This window comes from Stylophora pistillata, chromosome 10 (assembly GCF_964205215.1).
Source record: "Stylophora pistillata chromosome 10, jaStyPist1.2, whole genome shotgun sequence".
NCBI classification, from domain to species: domain Eukaryota; kingdom Metazoa; phylum Cnidaria; class Anthozoa; order Scleractinia; family Pocilloporidae; genus Stylophora; species Stylophora pistillata.
The window spans coordinates 20,541,538-20,559,000 of NC_142528.1; the positions used below are offsets into that span (position 1 = coordinate 20,541,538).

Below are 17,463 nucleotides of genomic sequence, written 5' to 3' on the forward strand. Positions count from 1 at the left end.
TCCCACAATACCAAGCAAAATTTCGTCCTTTTCGTTCCTCAAAATGGTGAGTTCTGTTTAAACCTTAACCTGGCGAAAATATCCTCCTCGATCCTTGTCATCTTGGAAGTAACCGTGTTTGTTTCCCAGCAAAAATTTTATACAACTTTCATTGCGACGATATCTTAACCTTCTAGGGGATAGACATCAAACGGAAGCACGTTAAGAAGAGGGTACGACAAGAGCCTGCCTCGCAGAATGTCTACCTGAGGCTCCTTGTGAAGGTTTGTAGTAGTGGGCTATTCTCTGTTTGAATTTAATTTTCGTTGAGATGAAGTTCTGACGCAGTATAATTCATTTCTATTTTGCAGCTCTACCGTTTCTTGGCCCGCCGTACGAATGCAACTTTTAATAAAGTTATTCTGAAACGTCTCTGCATGAGTCGTGTGAATAGGCCACCTCTTGCTCTGTCTCGTGTGGTAAGCGTCATGTCCTTGATGCCCGCTATAAGTTCTTGTTTCTGTCTTTCTTTAATTGATCACTGTATAGAATGGGTATTCGTGTACATTATCGATGTTTTCTATTATCCATAAGGTGAGAAAAATGAAAGCAAAGGGTGACTTCTCTGGAAAAATTTGTGTTGTTGTTGGAACTATCACAGATGATCTGAGGTTGTATGAAGTGCCGGCATTGAAGGTTAGTATTACAGAGGTAGATTGTCATTTTGAATTTTGTTTTACCAAGATGCTCGGAGAAAGCTTTCTCATTTCCATTCTTGTTTGGCTTAGGTGTTTCTAGTCAATGTTGGAGAGAAAACAATAGCTGAAACCTACTTTTTGTTGTACAAGTTGTAATGTCAAAGAGAGGGAGGAAAATTTATTTGGTTTTTGCGATTTCTCGTTAAGAAGCAAGGTAGTTTTAAGGCACGTTAAGTTTCAAGGGCCTCCTACAGGTTAAAATAATTCCAGTGTTGGAATTTAACAGGTAACTGGAGTTCCTTAGTAACCTTGACTGTGATTACTTTTTCTTCAGTGTCCTCTTCAGTGAATTAATTTAGTGTATGCCTTTCCCTTTTTCCTTGAGGTTTGTGCACTTCATGTGACTGAGGGGGCACGTGCGAGGATTTTGAAGGCTGGTGGAGAGATCATCACCTTTGACCAGCTTGCCTTGAGAGCACCTAAAGGAAACAACACTGTTTTGCTTCAAGGTAATTTGTATGTGTCCAGTGTGGTATGCATGCCATATTGTATTCACTTTGGTCAGAGATGGAGATGGAGTCCTTTAGTTGTCAGAACTCTTATAGATGTGTTTTTCTTAAGCAACAATTATTTGTTGCTTATCATAAACATTGCAAGGGTCTACAGGTTGGAGGATATTTAAACTTTTCCTGTCAGAGGAGGGTACCTTCTGTTATTGTTTTGGAGCAATTGCAGTATACCCAGCCCACTAATCTGCATATGACAGCAGCCTTTGAAGAAATGGCATGAAATAGTAGAAGTAATTAATCCTTATATGTAAATGAATGGGCTGGCTATACTGCAATTTAGCCATTGTTTGTTATAGATGAGGGGTTCCAGGATTATTAAAGACTCGTAAATGAAGGTCCTATTTTTTAAAAAGAACTATTTATTTGACATGGGCATATAACAGTAATGTTATCTGAAAGCCCAGCACTATTGAACCAGAGTTAATTATTGGAATTCATGATTTGAATGACCTATTTTGTTCAGATGTGAATTAGCAGAGAGTTGGTGAGAGTTGTTCACCTCCTCCCTTCTATTTTGAGCATTTTTTAAGTTGCAGAACGTGTTACTCTGCAATAATAAAAAAAACTTGACATGATGTTAACTCTGTAGCCCCTTGAAGGCTATGTAAAATGTATTTAAGCTTCCCTTTGAGCTTAACTGAATCCAATATGCTCATTTCCAAATATTTTTTTCATTGGTTATGGAAAGTATTGTGTTCGTGATGGGTTTGGGTCTCACAAAAGCCTGCATGTGATGATAAGACACGACGGTCTTCTAATGCAAACAGCAATTGATGAATTCGTAGTGGTATTCTGATGTGGGCAATCTTAATTCTATTCATGTAACACTGCATTCTACAGCCATTGTTTTGGAAAGTTATGAAAGTTGCTCTTCCTTCCTGTTATTGTACAGAATGATTGATAATTATGAAATACTTCTCATTTTGTTTTAGGTCCAAGGAAAGCACGTGAAAGTGTGAGACACTTTGGCCCTGCCCCAGGTGTTCCACACAGCAAAACAAAGTAAGTGTGTACTTAAGTTAAGAAAGTGAAAGACTGTACACAGAAACATTGTGTCAGGGAGCTTGAAAAACATAGTCTTGTGAGAAATTAAAGAGAGGAGTGTACTCACGATTGAGCAAAAAAAGTTTCTAGTTTGTCAATGACATTGTGAGGTTTTCAGTGTTCCCCCAGTTCATTATTATTGGCTCGCCTTTTATCATGCACTTTTAACTGTGAAGGGGAACCTATTTTCATAATTTATGCATTTAGATGCACTTTATTGACACCACTTTTTTTTTTTGAGAATTTGTCTGCTGAATCCCCCTCTGTCTGTCTCTGCCATATTGTACTGTTGCCATCTAAAGTCAACCTTGACTTATTACTAAGAAAAAAATAGAATCTTTTCTAAGTTACCCAGATTTCTGCTTTTGAAACTGAATAGATGTACAGCTGTTTTGTAAACTTGGAACAGTGTTTTGGTTCTAGTCAGTTTTGACAATTCTGTAACAAGCTCACCAGTGTTTTTCCATGATGTTAATCATCCTGTTATCATTTGTTTTATAGGCCATATGTTCGTTCCAAAGGACGCAAATTTGAAAGAGCTCGTGGTCGCAGAAAGAGCCGTGGCTTCAAAGTTTAGAGAAAATGTGGAGGCCAAGTGCACAATAATAAAGTTGTTGTTTAACCTACCTATGTTGTTATCCTTATTTTGGCTAAGTTATTGCTTGCATTCCCAACTGCTAATGATTATTGTCACAAGGCATCCAAACCTTTAATACCTTCTCACAGATACTGGTACTCTAAGCTTAGTCTGTTGTTTCTATGGAAACTTGATTTTTGAAATGGGTTTCTTGATAGTTTTCACTCTTCAGTTGAATAATTAAGAGTCACCTCAACAAGTCTGAAATTTAATTACCGGTATCACATTGATGGATGTTGCGGGCGTCAATCATTCAAGTGCCAAAGGAAATGTATATGCTCCAGAAATTATCCAATTTTTATCTCCATTGTTAAGTATCAATCAAAATCTACTCCTTATGAGGGTTTGAGATTCTGAAAAATAATGTAACCATTCCATTATTGTCTTCAAATGGGCAAAGAAATCATCAATGGGTGCTGCCATTGCAAACAGCAGTCAGTAACCTGCTGTACGTGCCAAATGTATTGTGAAAATAATTGCTAGTTCTCAGAACAATATACTGGTAACTATCACAAAGAAATATTACCACTGCTGAGGTGAACAGTACTTGTTAAACACTTGTACAAGAGTTAATGAGTGTATGCAAAAAACAATATTCACTACAAGGTTACCGTAATATTTGTTCCCAAATTTATTCCTCTTCTTTTCTCATTTAACAATTTTGTTTCTGTGACTGTATTCTGTAATTCTGTTCATGTAATTAAGTTAGTAGGTAAGTGATAAAAAGAGAATTTCTTACTGTTGAATCATACTAAAGTATCTTTAACCTGGAGCCATTTTATTTAAGTCCTTGTTTAGAAACTGATTCAAATCATTCCCTTGATAGTGGAATGAAAAAGAAAGAAAGGAGTACTTTTTCATAAGAAACTTCGTGCGTGGTTGCCCCAGACATTGGTTTTCAAAATTCTAAACATCTCCCTGACAAATTAGATATGAAAACCAAGAAATGCTGCAAGCCTCTCCCTAACAGCCATCACTCATTCTGGTGAACTGCAAGCATCACGTCCACATAGAAAGAGCCTTAGAATTATTACAGAGGAGTAAAGCCAAGGAAAAATCCCTCTGCCATCAACAGTGATGTATCTGTTCAGTGGTATAATAGCTACAGCTATGCACCCTCCTTGTTAACATACTAACTACTATGATGTAGCCCCCATCTTTGAAAACACCTAGAGAAAATTAAAGCAATTTGATCAGTGGCAAAACAGATCAATCCTTTTCTCACAGCATTTCAGACTGATAAACCTGTGCTGCCATTCATGAGTATGAGTTTGTACACTGTGTTGAAATAATTGCTAAATAGGTTTATCAAGGGTGAACTTGTGACTAAAGCAAAAACTCTTTTGAAGATCCCTAAAGTGAAGCCTACTCAGCAAAAAGCGATTAGACTACCAGAGAGTTGATGTTGGCTTTGTGGCACAACAGATGCTGAAAGAAACGTCTGGTAAATTGAGTGAAAGGCAAGTTTCTCAATTCAGGATGGACTGTAATGATTTTCTTGCAAAAACAGCTTCTAAACTACTTGACAAAACACCAATAAGTTATCAATTGGTAAGAAGTATGTCTTGTCTGGATCCAAGGCTAATGGCATCAGAGAAAGATATGCTTACTTAACAAAATGAAAAGAGTTGTTGAAATTGTTGTAGGAGCCCACAGATTAAACGCTGACGAGGTGATATATCAGTTTGGACAGTTTCTAGATGAATGTGCCGATAGCCCTCACTTTGAAGATTTTGACCTTAGTGAACCCTCTTCAAGAGTTGACACACTTGTATGAACCCATGTAGAGGGTGGTTGAATTACTGTTGCTTACGTCTCAGTCAGCCACAGTTGAAAGAAGCTTTAGTATAAACAAAGAAGTGGCAGTTGAGAACCTGTCAGGAAGATCATTCATTGCACAGAGGATTATTCATGATCAGATTGAATCAGTTGGAGGCCTTACCAATTTACAAATCTCAAAGCAACTTCTTAAGTCATCTGCTGGAGCATGAGAGAAGTAACTTCCCTAACTAGAAGAGGAGAGGAGAAGAAAATTTAAGTGTCCCAGGAAAAAAATTCTTTAAAGAAAGGCGACAATGGATGAGATCAGTGTGCTTAAGAAGTAGAAATGGCAGTTTGAAACTGATATAGAGGCTCTTTTAAAGACTGCAGATGAATTTGCCGATAGGGCTGAAGATTCAAGAAATCTTACTTGGGTTGCCAAATCAAACAGTTTGGGGAAGATCTGCCAAGGAAAAAAGGGCAGCCTTGAAAGACATCGAAGAGCAGTTGGATGGAGAGCTCCAACAGCTGAAAAATAATTAACTACTCCAATCCCAAGATGTGATTATTAATTCTACTTACTATTGGCTAATAACATAATGGGCAAAATTACTTAATGCTGATTGGTCAATGAAGAGGGTATTTTTTCTTAATTTTGCTTGTGAAGAGGGCAAAATTACTTGCTCATGATTGATCCACTTTAAGTCAACTTCATCCTGCAAATTCCACTGCATCTTTGTGTGCTCCCGGCCATGTTTAAAATTTCAGTCACTGCAACATCACCTTGAACATCGCTGGGAATGATGCCGTTCAGAAGAGCACAAGTGATGTAAGGCAAGGATACAAGCGTATCTTCATCGAAGAATCAGATTCTGTGTGATCTGAAAGCCTTTTGCATGCTTTAAATTTGTTTGAAAAAGCACTAACTTTATATTTTCAACGTTGAAAGTTTGTCAGCAGGCCTGGTTTTCAATGTCCTGGTATGTTTGTACAAAACTGAAATTTCATTCAGCTAATTTGCATGTTTGTGGTGATTGATTCTTTGTCAACATTAAATGGCTTCCTTTGACTGATTACCTAAGAATTCAGAAATTCAGTTTTTTTCCCTCTATTTCATTAACATTAAGTAATTGCAATGGGTCCTCATAAAATTAAAGATTACTATCACTTGTGTTTTCGGAAGTTGCTAAAATTGGCTGAGTCGTGCAATTTTAGCAACTTCTGAAAACACGCATGATACTAATCCTTAGTTTTACTTGGCCCCATGCGATTACCTATTATTATACTAATGATTTCTTATGTTACTTCTGAGAAGTTAGTGTTCAATCAAAGTAATTGATATTTCTATATTTTTCTTTATTATTCTCATTTGCATGTCTGATAATGTATTGAAATTGCAAGAGGAAATTATTCTTCATTTGTCACTTTTGAAACGGAAAGGGTTATGGTGAGTTCTGGAGTCCTGGAAAAATCAATCTGAAGCCTGGAAAAGTCCTGGAAAATTGTTTCTGAAAAAGGTTGCAAACCCTGAATTTCACTCTTGAGTATTTTTGGAGGTACAAGAAGAGTGATAGGAAGAGCACCCCTGACTTCTTGCATATATCTGCAGATTACGTGTACATCTTGGAGCTCTAATGAAGCTGCTACACTTTCCCATAAATCTTGCAATGAAAGTTCCATATACTGATTTATGTTATCACATCTGGAAGAACATGTAACTGTCAGAGTAGCCCACTTTCTATTTAAATCCTGTAGATCTGGTGCTGTTACTCCATAGAAAGATTTTTTGGGGAGTAGATTTGTTTTAAGTCCTGCTAGCTCTCATTGGCATTCATAAACATATCAGATTTTCTTTGCTTGCCTTCTGTGGATTGATTTCTTTTCAGTCCTAGATCTCCTCGTAGATTTTCTACTAAAGACTGAAATCCCTTGTCATCTTTAGTTTTCAAAGTTATCTTTTGTTCTTTTAGCTGATCTTGGTCACCTCTTAAAGGTTCTTGCACATTTAGGTTCTCCTTAACAGGTCTCTCAGTGTTACTACTAATTCCTCCTGTCCTGTTTTCCAAATCCACGTTTGACTGTTCAGGTTTGTTTATGTGGGTATCCATGATAGAGTTATTACATCCAGAACAGCTCATATTTAAAAGCTTCCTGGTAAGTTTTTGTACCTCAGCCAAAAGACTGCTGTAAGCCTACAAAGAAAAAGAAATGTTCAGTTATCAGCAAACAAGAATAATCTTCAAACTAATATTCCTTAATGGAAATTAGTCAATTCATTGGAGCTACACTTCAAAAATTCAATAATCATGTTATAAAATTATACACTTTTAATTTGTCTTAATCCTCGCCATCCAAAACCATTGTCAATTTGCAGACCAGGGCCGGGTTGTTCAAAGGTGGGTTAAGATAACCCAGGGTTACCGTGAAATTTAATTGAAGATCTGAAAGCTCTAAAATTAATTTCACTTTAATTCCATTTGTTTACAATTAATTTTGGTGATTGAATGCTCTAAGAAGAATTGGGAAAATTATCTTAAAACGGCTTTTGAACAGAGAAATATAGAAACCTGGATTAAAATTTAACCCTGGGTTAGCGCTAATCGGTGTTCGAACAACTGGGCCCAGAAAGTTAGTTAGATTGCCAGAATTCAGAATTCTATCTCCAAAATGTTAAGTTATCTAATTGTATGAACTACAGGTACCTTAGAGCACTCTTCTTTAGAATTAAAGCTGGAAATCTTTCCTCTACGGTTATCCCCAGCTTGTGAGTTAAGATCTCCTTCAGACGAAGTGTTTTCAACACTTTCTTCAACTTTTGGTTTTTTCTTGTTGCTGTCATTAGGGATCAAGTTTTCCTTTTGGAAAAGGGCTCGTCTGTACTTGTTGTAGCCTTGAAGAGTCAGCTCTTTGCGATAGAGTGCTTCTTCAATCTCCTCCCATTCTTTCTGGCCTTCTGCACTGAGCACTGGATAAACTACAGAGTGAAATCAGTAAATTTTAAGCACTTCATCAATCAAAGATGTAATAGCGTTGGTTCGAATGATATATTACCACCTTGCAATGGTAATTTTTGCAAAAAAAAGTTTCCCTTTCCAGCGCTCATGGAAAAATATGACAAGTTCATATAAGATAAGTTCTCTTCCTCTCCAAGATAATTTCCCTTGTCTAAAAACTTGGTATAACTGTAGCTGTTCAACTTGACAAAGGAGACCTATCATAAAAACTTCACAGGGGCTTAAAAGTAACATTCTTTTTTTGCAAGTTTGCCTTGAAAAGTTTTCTTTGCTTCACTCTGCTGCTTAAAATATTTCTTTAAAAGCACATTTTGTTGAAACGACACTATGGAACAGTGTTTAAAAGCAGCTTTTGTTATGCTTTCTAACATCAAAACCTTAGCTTATGCTGCAATGCGAAGAAAAAAACAAACAAACAAACAAAAACTTGGCTTTGAAAATTTCAATTCAGTCATCACTTCATTTTGTTTTTATAAGTTGTTACTGAACTAAATCCTATGTATGCAATGGCTAGTAATCCTGGCTCTTTACTAAGATGGTTCAAAGGAATATTTTAAAACATTTTATTATTCAAATGTTTACATGTACAGAACCTTGATCAAACAGATTGAACTTGGTTTTCATTTTACCGGTAAAAAGAAATAAAAGACTGTACATGAATAAACTATGTAAAGTGTGCACACCTACATGTATCACTAATGATAGAAATTGTAAAGATTTTCAGGAAAGTTTTATTCATAATTCTACATCATATCAGGTCTGAAATTCAAATGTTCATAACATTCAAAATGTTACCACAACTATTCTAGAAATTATTAAATGTAAATTTGCAAAAAGAATAGTTTTCTTGCCTAGGAATGCATCTATAGGACAAGCCAGTGGAGTCTCAAATCTTAAGTCATAATGACAAATGGTGGGCTCTACAACAGAGATAACCTTGTTTTGATCTCCACATCTCAGAAATACCTGAAGAATTCAAAATGATCAATATTAACATTATTAGTACATCACTTTTGAAAAATGTGGCAGTTGGCAAAAATCGCAATCACCACACCAGGCATACCTAGCGATTTCTGCTGATCACCTGGATCAGCATATAAAATAATCGAGTGTGTTGCCTGCCTTGATGAATTCATTTGACATTTTTGCATCTTGTTTCACTAGGCTTACAGTGTGTTGAATGTATACAAAATGTGATGCAAGGCTCGATGCAAACTTTTCAACTTTCTAGCCAAGGGGCTTTGTAACAACTTAGATTTCATGACAATTTCAGTTTGTTTAATAGCCAAAACTGCATTTTTACTAGTCTGGGGCTAGTTGGCTACCATTAGTGTTGAGCCCTGTGATGGATATTCATATTAATAAAAAGTCTAAATTACTAATAATTATCAATAGATATCATAAGCACACCTTTGTCTGTCGTGGTTTCTCACCAGGACACAAATCACCATTAGCTAACAGCATGGCCTCAAATGTGTTGTTCACAATTACCCATTCTTTCCAAACACTGTAAAAGAAATAATAATTCAAAGAAGAAGCATGCTTCTAAATTTTTCTTTGAATGGGCCATTTCGGTAGGATTGCAGATACTTTTGTTAAAACTCAGAATACACAACAATTTGATATCAATGTTGTAGGTCAATTTGTTCCTTTGGTAAATTTGTTTCAAACTAGGTTAATTTGATCTCAACCTAGGTCAGTTGCTGATGTCTGTCTGTCTGTTTTTTTTTTTGGCTGTGTTGAGATGTCTGGAACCTGAAATTATACTAAAACAATTATTCACCTCAGGTTCCAGACATCTCAACACAGCCAAAAAAAAAAAACAGACAGACAGACATCAGCAACTGACCTAGGTTGAGATCAAATTAACCTAGTTTGAAACAAATTTACCTAAAGAACAAATTGACCCACAACATCAACAGTATCTGCACTTATTATCCAACTACACCTAGACGAGCACAAATAACACTATAGACAAGTACAAATATAACACGGTATTTGTACTCATCTATTGTAGTGCCGGTTAAACAGGTTTTCTCGCATCACGCAAGCGAAGAATTGGATGTAGTTATGAAAAAAAAAAAACAAATGGCGGACAATTTGAATCATATTTCCGACGACGAAGAGTCAGAATGGCTGGCAAATATAGATCCAAGTTCATTAGATGAATTGAACGAAGAAAAACAGCTTGACGACCAGAAAATTTCTTCATTTCATGAAGAAAATAAAAACAGCAGCACAACAATGGGCCAATTCCGTTCCGCTTTGCATACTTCTGTTACGCACTCCCCGTAAATAAACATCTGTGAAATTCGCCTGCACTGAAATAACAGTTTGGTGTGTTGGATAATAAATAACTTATTAAACGTTTTGTTTCGTAGTATCGCTGAGTATTTTTACTCGTTATTTGTATTTTGACTCGCCCTACGGACTCGTCAAAATACGGCACAACTCATAAAAATACTCAGTGATACTACACAACAAAACGTCTAATAAGATATATTTGCTCAAATACTCACCTTAGCAGCCTTAATTGAAGTTATTTTTATTAGTTACATGGCTTGGGTACTGCATGGATTTACGCTACTACAAAAATTTTAACTGTATGATTTAAAATTAAGTACCGGCATACTAGTTGTGATTGTCATCATAATTTTAATAATCATCAAGACAGCTTTTTCCTGGTATGTAAACACTCAAAGACATGACTGTGTTTTTTGAACGATTGCTCAGCTTTTTACCAATAAATCAAAGTCCTTTTGACCCTTTTCCTCCCAATAGTGATATATAAACATGAAACTTCTCCTTGTAATATTCATACAGTGTCTGGGAAACATATCAGGTAGAAGTTGTTACCTTGATCTAACACAAAATTCTGGTCAAAAATTTCCAAGGAAATGCATAGCAGCTAGAAGGGAGAATTAACAATCAGATCTTGAGAGTAACAGGGTTCAGAGGTAGTCTCTGTAAAAGAGGTCCACCAATTCATGGGCAAAGTTTGAAAGAAATCAAGTTTTTGAACCAAAATGCAATGGACTGCTCTTACAGAGACTGCTTCTTAAAGTTAAATAAATAATATATTGGTATAATCTAAAGTTGATATGCCTCACCCCAAAACCCCAGAAAATGCATTCCATCTTACTGTCTGTTCCTTTTGTGTCACATTATGGAAAGGACAAAACTCATACTTGTACCTAAAAACCACATTTGATCAGTGTTGATGGCCATTATTAAATGATATGAATTGACAATCAAATAGCAGATGTTTATTGCTGTTTGGACATGTATAGCTCAGTACAAAGTACCATAAATGTCCATGTATAAGCCACACTTTTTTTTCACAACATTGAAGCCAAAAATCAAGGGTGTGGCTTTATAATCTGTGGATACATCTCTGTTTGGAGTTCTCAAAAACCTAATTAATATTCATAAACTTCTTAAGATGCTAAGAAATAACCATAGAAGAAACTGAGAGCGTGTTGTTGTAGTTCATTGACTTTCGAAAGTGCTGCATTATGAATGCCATGGATGGCACAGAGGACCACCAAATGTGGGAAGATGACTCCAATTCTAATCCATTTGCTGGCTTAGATGAGGACGAGGATGTGGACTTGCTTTACGCCGATATTTTCGAACAGCAACAAGCAGAAATTGACCCAGAAAGCTATGAGAGTCTCTTTGGAGATAGCAATAACGAGGACTTTTATGGCTTTTAATGATAAACATTAACTTTACCAGATGTTCACGTGAAGAACAGTAGCATCTTTTATAAATAACCTGAAGTATTGTAATAGTAATCAATGAAATAGAAACTGAAATGATTGCATCATTTGTTTGTTTGGTTGGTTTTTTTTTTTTTCAATGCTGAAAGAATTTCAACTTTATGGTGTGTTTCAAAGTGATAATCTCGAAAAATCGGATCTAAAGAGCATTTTAAGTTAAGGATGGTGTAAATTCCTATGAAATAGAAGGTACGACAAATGAAATTTCACTTTCTTTAGACTTGATAAAATAATGTGAAAGATAGCCACAACTTGTATGTCGGTGTTTCGAAACCTTTATTGTTTGTAGCCATTCAACTCTACTGAAACTTCAAACTGTATTGTTTTTATTTTTTTCCAAATTCTGCGCTGCGCTTCCAAATTGGGGGTGCAGCTTATCTACGGATGCAGCTTATATATGAACGTTTACGATACATGTTTACTATCTACAGTACACACCATACTACATGTAAATACTTCTAAACAGTCAGCGCTGTTCGATTACCTTGTAATGCAAGCTCTTGAGATTCTTTATACCCACACAAATATTACTATAACATCTTGTGAGAGTTCAAAAAGGCTGACTTAATAGAAAATAAATTGATATGCTTGCAGAAAAACTGAAAACAGATTGAAACCATGCCTGAGGCCTTGGCATTTTGAATATATTAATTTGTGGTTTACACAAGGCAACCAACTGCCTTAAAGTACCATTGACTTTTGAAGAAAAAATAAAACAATGGCAGCTAAAATTTAATTTAAAACACTATTTATTCTTATGAGCAACATAAATAAATTTGAAATGGCTTTCGAAGAATAGATGAAACAAAACTCAACACAGTACAACTATTACCAGCGTCGCTTGGTGGCCAAGCAGATATTATTAAGAAGAAATGAGCAACAAATTATCTCCAAATTCTTTGTGCTTCAGCTTTTGTAGGAACCACTGATTGGCAAAATTGAATATTGTTTAAATCCAAGTTTGTTTTCTATCACAAGATTGTTCTAATTTTGTTAATATGTGACCCTACTTATAATGGTGGTACTGTGGAATGTCTGTATGGTTCAATAATTTTAGACTATTAAGTCTTCTAAAAATCACATGTCACAGATCTTTGAACAGATGTACTTCACTCAGCCACTCATACTCCACAAATATTGTTTTACAGCACAAGTCAACTGAAAGGTTTAATGCATAAACATACAATTATAACATCTTACCCATCATGTACCAATGTAAAGCATTTTCCAGCTAAGACTTGTAGATGTGGTGGACCTGCAAGGCACAAAAAATGAGACCTTAAATACAAGTGGACATGCTGTAGGCAAGTGGCTTCATAAATCTCTTTTGAACTATCATAAGTTTGTGCACAGATTTAACAGAGTCTATTACGCATCATGGCACCATAGTTCAGGCCTTCTTGAAAATCTAATGTTAATCGGAATTGTCACAAAATTATTATTCAAAGTGCATAAATTTTGTATGGCTGAAAAGTCATAGACAACATAAACTCCCAACTATTTCTTAGAAAACTTACTGCAGTGAAACTCAGAAACCATGAACACCGGAAATATTGGTGGAAAGTTACTGCTTCTGAAGGGAACAGCTAATCAAGCACAAGGTAACTGATTTGGAAACAGTAACAGAAACAATTTACCATGTGGATTTAAGATTTGCTTGAGTATTCTAAACTTAATTGCAAGGGGCCAGGATACAACTGACCAATCAGAATCCAATCAAAGTGTTCACATTTTTCTGAGCTTCAAAGTAATTCCTGCAACTACCAATCATTGTGCCTTACACTAAAACAAAGCCTCCAGACTGTAATTATGATTTCATTATTAGCTACATGTAGCTGGAAAGAATGTTTATCTAACAAAATAATACTTTTTTACCTGACACAGCACTAGGTTTTACTCTGGTAACAAGCTGTAAGATAAAAATAAAAAGAATCCATGAAACATATGATGTATGACAAACATAAAGCCTTTATAAATAGTACTTTCAGCACACTTGAGCAAGTTAAACAGTAATACCTTAGTTTCACTTTGAGATACATGTCTAGCAGGCTGGTAACTATTGCTCCTAGTAAAGTAAAAGCACACTGTGTATTAAATGCAGGTGCAGACTGCACATAAGTATTATAAAATTATTACCATTGTCATAACCATTCTTTTCAGTCACTATCATTATTATAATTTCTATTGTGATCATTGTATTATTGCCTGTTTGTGTTGATCTTGTCATTGTCATATGTAAACTGTCTAACTCATATGATCTAGCTACATATGTCATCCAAAAACCAACTAAGGAGGGTCCAAATTTGTTGCGGAGATCTGTGAGACAACTTAATATTAAGATATCAGTCTAAGAGCTAATTGAGATAATTTAAATCAGATTTATCAAATACAGCTAAAATTGTTCAGTTTACAAACAATGTGTGGAACTGACTTTAATAAAAAATTAATACCCTTGTTTGTTTCTTGTTATTTTGAGGTTATCTAATAACAGTGGATTCCAATTTGGTCTGCAATCATATAGGTGATCAACAAATCAGATGACAGGAAAGCAGGAGTTCAATCTGTAAATCAATTGTATTATTACACACTGAATTGGACAACATGAAGTCCTGTCAAATATCGTTGAGTCATCTTGCAGTAGTTAAGCTTTTAGAGTACACTCACATTTGTCCAGATCTGTAAACCGCTGGTGCTTCTACAATTTTCACCTTTTCAGGCCTGCAAACTAAAGAAGTTATATGTGCATCACAAAAGGTTTAAATTGAGTAGAGAATATTTAAGTTGCCTCTGGCATAATCTAATTCTGTACCAATTGGAGGAGAAAGATTTTGTCTGCACCATGGCAACAATGAGTATTAATGTGGCCCTTTATTGAGCTTATCCACAAGCTTAAAACTAAAACTGACTTTCCATTCCTTTTTCATAATATGAGATTATGAAGCTTGGTAGTAACTTAAAATAAAGTTACAGAAAAGCATTGGTCAAAAAGATCAGACAGACCCTCCTTTATTATCATCATTTAATCATAGTTATATAAATGATGCATATTTGATTGTAATGCAAGCTTGATTATAGTGTGCAATCGCTGCATCAACGAGTCTGCATATGCAGCTAGTTAGGCAAGGCATACATCAGGACGTAACTAATCGATACAAATCGATCATCGAAAATGTAATCGATTACTTAATAATACTCGAAAGTACTTGATATTTGTCGATTGATTAGTCAAATTAATCGATTGAAATCGATAATCACAAATTTTTTGTCTCATCTATGGAAATCCAAAATCATAAATGTGATCCGATCTTATCATAACATTGCGTAACTTAACTTCGAATCTGCTTTGTTGATAAAGACGATGTTACTTCTTTCTCCAATGGTAGCTACTTTTCTTATTTTGTTTCACCAAGATCACTGCTGTAAAGCTGTTTAAAGCGATACTTCAGCAGATTTCAGCCCAGCAGTCCTATGGTGCTGTGTACTCGATCTTTGCTGTACTTATGAGTATTGAATAACGATAACTGTCAAACAAATCGAAGGAAAACTTTAACGCGCATATGTACTCTACAATCGTCAGAATCGTGGTTAATATCCGGAGCCACTACTATGGAAATTGGCAAACTGTCGTCAGTTCTCCGAGAACAGAAGAAGGGTATTTTTCGAGCGCTTACGGGGAGGCACATGGTGGCTTCCAGAACGTGGAGTAAGCCGCTGACCACAAAAAACGACAACCTGTCTTATTCAAACAACGCCTTTAATATTTGCCAATACATACACTATAAGCGCAACTGAATATATCAACCGCGACTGAATATATCCACATAGAAGTCTACGCTATACTAATGTAAAATGTAAATGTAAAAGAACGAATTATGGTAAATTCTCGAAAACGTTTAGAGGATCACAATTGTGAAACGGCTTACAAACCGAATTGAAGGATAACAAGTCAAAGTATATTTTCAGAAAAGGATCAAGCAATTGTTTCATAATTATTAATGTTGAAATTTGAAACAGGATCGAGAATAGGACTCATGAATGATATATTGCAGCAAGCGTTACTTTGTGACCGGAAGGCGGAGATGACAGTTGCGTTACGGTTCCCTTGTATGTTAATGTTGAAAAATGAAACAGAACAAGAAGAGGACTCGAGATATCGTAACAACAAGTATGACTTTAATTGTGAAGGCAGAAACGATAGTTTTGTAACAGCTGCGTTGTTTATGTTTTAATCCTTTTCAGTTCAAAATTTATTAAAAAAATCCCATAGTCAATCTTAAATAAAGTGTAAAGGGAATGTTTATCAGTTCAGTTTGGACTACTGTGTATCAGTTCGAATCTGTTGTAACTCATTCTAGTGAAAAACTGAGAACTTTATGAAAGAGAATCTTTGTCCATTGTCTTTTCAATCATTGTCGAACAAATCGATGAAATTGATAGCTAATTACAGAAATTGATCAAAATTGATAATCATAAAGACATGAATGATCGATTTCTATCGAATTCCGATAGTAATCGATTGATTTGTATCAACTACAATCGATTACGTTCAATTTCTATTGAGTATCAAAACTATTGATTAGTTGCATCCTGTATACATATATGTTTTTTAAAACACCTTGTCATCTGATACGGAATATATGAAGTTCATATATTTTGAACTGCGGTTATAGATACGTATGATGCACAATCCTCGCAGTAGAGAGCGCTATTTATGCAATAGCGAAAATCAGACCTGAAAAAAATCAGGCCTGTACGGGATTCAAACCACTGACCTCTGCATCATACGTATCTATAACCGCAGTTCAAAATATATGAACTTCATGTATTCATCGTATCTGATTTATCATCACGGGTTTATTACGAATCAACTTAACGGCCTGCTCCCAGTTGTTAGCTCAATTGGTAGAGCGCTGCACTAGTATCGCAGAGGTCAGTGGTTCGAATCCCGTACAGGCCTGATTTTTTTCAGGTCTGATTTTCGCTATTGCATAAATAGCGCTCTCTACTGCGAGGATCGTGCATCATACGTACCTTGTCATCTGTTTCAAATTAACTCATCGCAGCTGGATATTAGGAAGGTAACGCCAAGTCTGAAGAAGTAATAAAAATTGCCAGCACTCACCTTCAATAAATAAACATAACATAGAAATGGCAACTAAACCAGGTCTTGCATTTTGCGCCAAGACCACGACTACCGCCATATTGTTTTACCTGAATTGGTAAAGTATTCATGTAAGGTACATAGGACGTCTCGTATATATCATGTCCCACTGTATAAATTTCATGTATGATTTTCAATATGTCCACGTTAGCCTTGCTCCACTACATTCGCTTGGATGTACGTTACCTAACCCTTCTTCAACCTCGTTGACTCTCGTCATTCCCAATTCAGCTTCGTTCTATCTTCTTTATCCTAATCTAGCCTAGGCTAACGATGATCCACCACGTTACCCACAACTACCCAGATTATCTAAGTTGGCCATGGTCTACCCGGCCTGTCTACCTGATTGAGTCAGCCATGTTCTACCACGTCAGCCCCCATCTACCCTAAGGACCTGTTTACAAGCAGGTAGGGTAACCCTAGTGCTATGGTTACCCTAGCAGGTGGGTCAAAGATAGCCCGGGTTTACAAGCAAAATCTCACAGGTAGGGTTACCCTACCACCCGGAACAACTTACCTATGCTTGGTAACCGCACGCATTGTTATCAATGTTCAAAGGGTCTGGAAACAAGTAAAAAGTTGTCCCAGGTAGGCGACTTATCCCCAGCAGAGCGTTTACAAGGAAGCTAGGGTTACCCTAGCGCTAGGGTAACCCTAACGCTCAGCTAGGCTTGCCCTAGTGCACAAATAGTGCTAGGGTAACCCTGGCTGCCTTGTAAACACGTCGATGAAAAAAAAGAAGAAATGTGGGAGCGTTAGGGTAACCCTCCTGCCAGGGTAACCCTAGCACTAGGGTTACCCTACCTGCTTGTAAACAG

The 17,463-nt window shown here is 36.1% G+C and overlaps 2 protein-coding genes across 5 annotated transcripts; one reads left to right on the top strand and one right to left on the bottom strand.

Moving 5' to 3' along the window:
* Nucleotides 1–87: 87 nt before the first annotated feature.
* Nucleotides 88–2,916, top strand: LOC111337760 (large ribosomal subunit protein eL18). Its single transcript, XM_022944125.2, has 6 exons — nt 88–263; nt 351–458; nt 574–675; nt 1,063–1,186; nt 2,179–2,248; nt 2,792–2,916. Exons 2-6 carry the CDS (start codon nt 417–419, stop codon nt 2,865–2,867), a joined length of 414 nt encoding a protein of 137 aa, XP_022799860.2. The 5' UTR covers nt 88–263; nt 351–416; the 3' UTR covers nt 2,868–2,916.
* Nucleotides 2,917–6,023: 3,107 nt separating this feature from the next.
* On the bottom strand, nt 6,024–17,123 carry LOC111337779 (N-acetylglucosamine-1-phosphotransferase subunit gamma). Of its 4 annotated transcripts, none has more exons than XM_088734921.1 (11): nt 16,988–17,123; nt 16,607–16,695; nt 14,149–14,209; nt 13,501–13,549; nt 13,360–13,393; nt 12,685–12,739; nt 10,813–10,896; nt 9,113–9,209; nt 8,554–8,668; nt 7,391–7,662; nt 6,024–6,880 (listed from the first exon to the last, which is right to left on the bottom strand). In XM_088734921.1, exons 2-11 carry the CDS (start codon nt 16,683–16,685, stop codon nt 6,503–6,505), a joined length of 1,224 nt encoding a protein of 407 aa, XP_088591047.1. In that variant the 5' UTR covers nt 16,686–16,695; nt 16,988–17,123; the 3' UTR covers nt 6,024–6,502. The 4 variants fall into 4 exon arrangements, with proteins under 4 accessions (XP_088591047.1, XP_088591048.1, XP_022799879.2 ...); XM_088734922.1 differs by lacking the exon at nt 16,607–16,695 and adding an exon at nt 16,516–16,574 and having other exon boundaries at nt 16,988–17,118; XM_022944144.2 differs by lacking the exon at nt 16,607–16,695 and adding an exon at nt 16,516–16,574 and having other exon boundaries at nt 16,696–17,116.
* Nucleotides 17,124–17,463: the final 340 nt, after the last annotated feature.

Coding starts and splice junctions, on each gene's coding strand:
- LOC111337779 (XM_088734921.1), bottom strand. CDS start 16,685: ATGGCGGTAGTCGTGGTCTTGGCGCAAAATGCAAGACCTGGTTTAGTT. Junction 13,550..14,148: donor GTTTACAGATCTGGACAAAT/GTGAGTGTACTC, acceptor TTACTTTACTAG/GAGCAATAGTTACCAGCCTG. Junction 13,394..13,500: donor TATCTCAAAGTGAAACTAAG/GTATTACTGTTT, acceptor TTTATCTTACAG/CTTGTTACCAGAGTAAAACC.
- LOC111337760 (XM_022944125.2), top strand. CDS start 417: ATGAGTCGTGTGAATAGGCCACCTCTTGCTCTGTCTCGTGTG. Junction 459..573: donor CTCTTGCTCTGTCTCGTGTG/GTAAGCGTCATG, acceptor ATTATCCATAAG/GTGAGAAAAATGAAAGCAAA. Junction 2,249..2,791: donor GTTCCACACAGCAAAACAAA/GTAAGTGTGTAC, acceptor TTTGTTTTATAG/GCCATATGTTCGTTCCAAAG.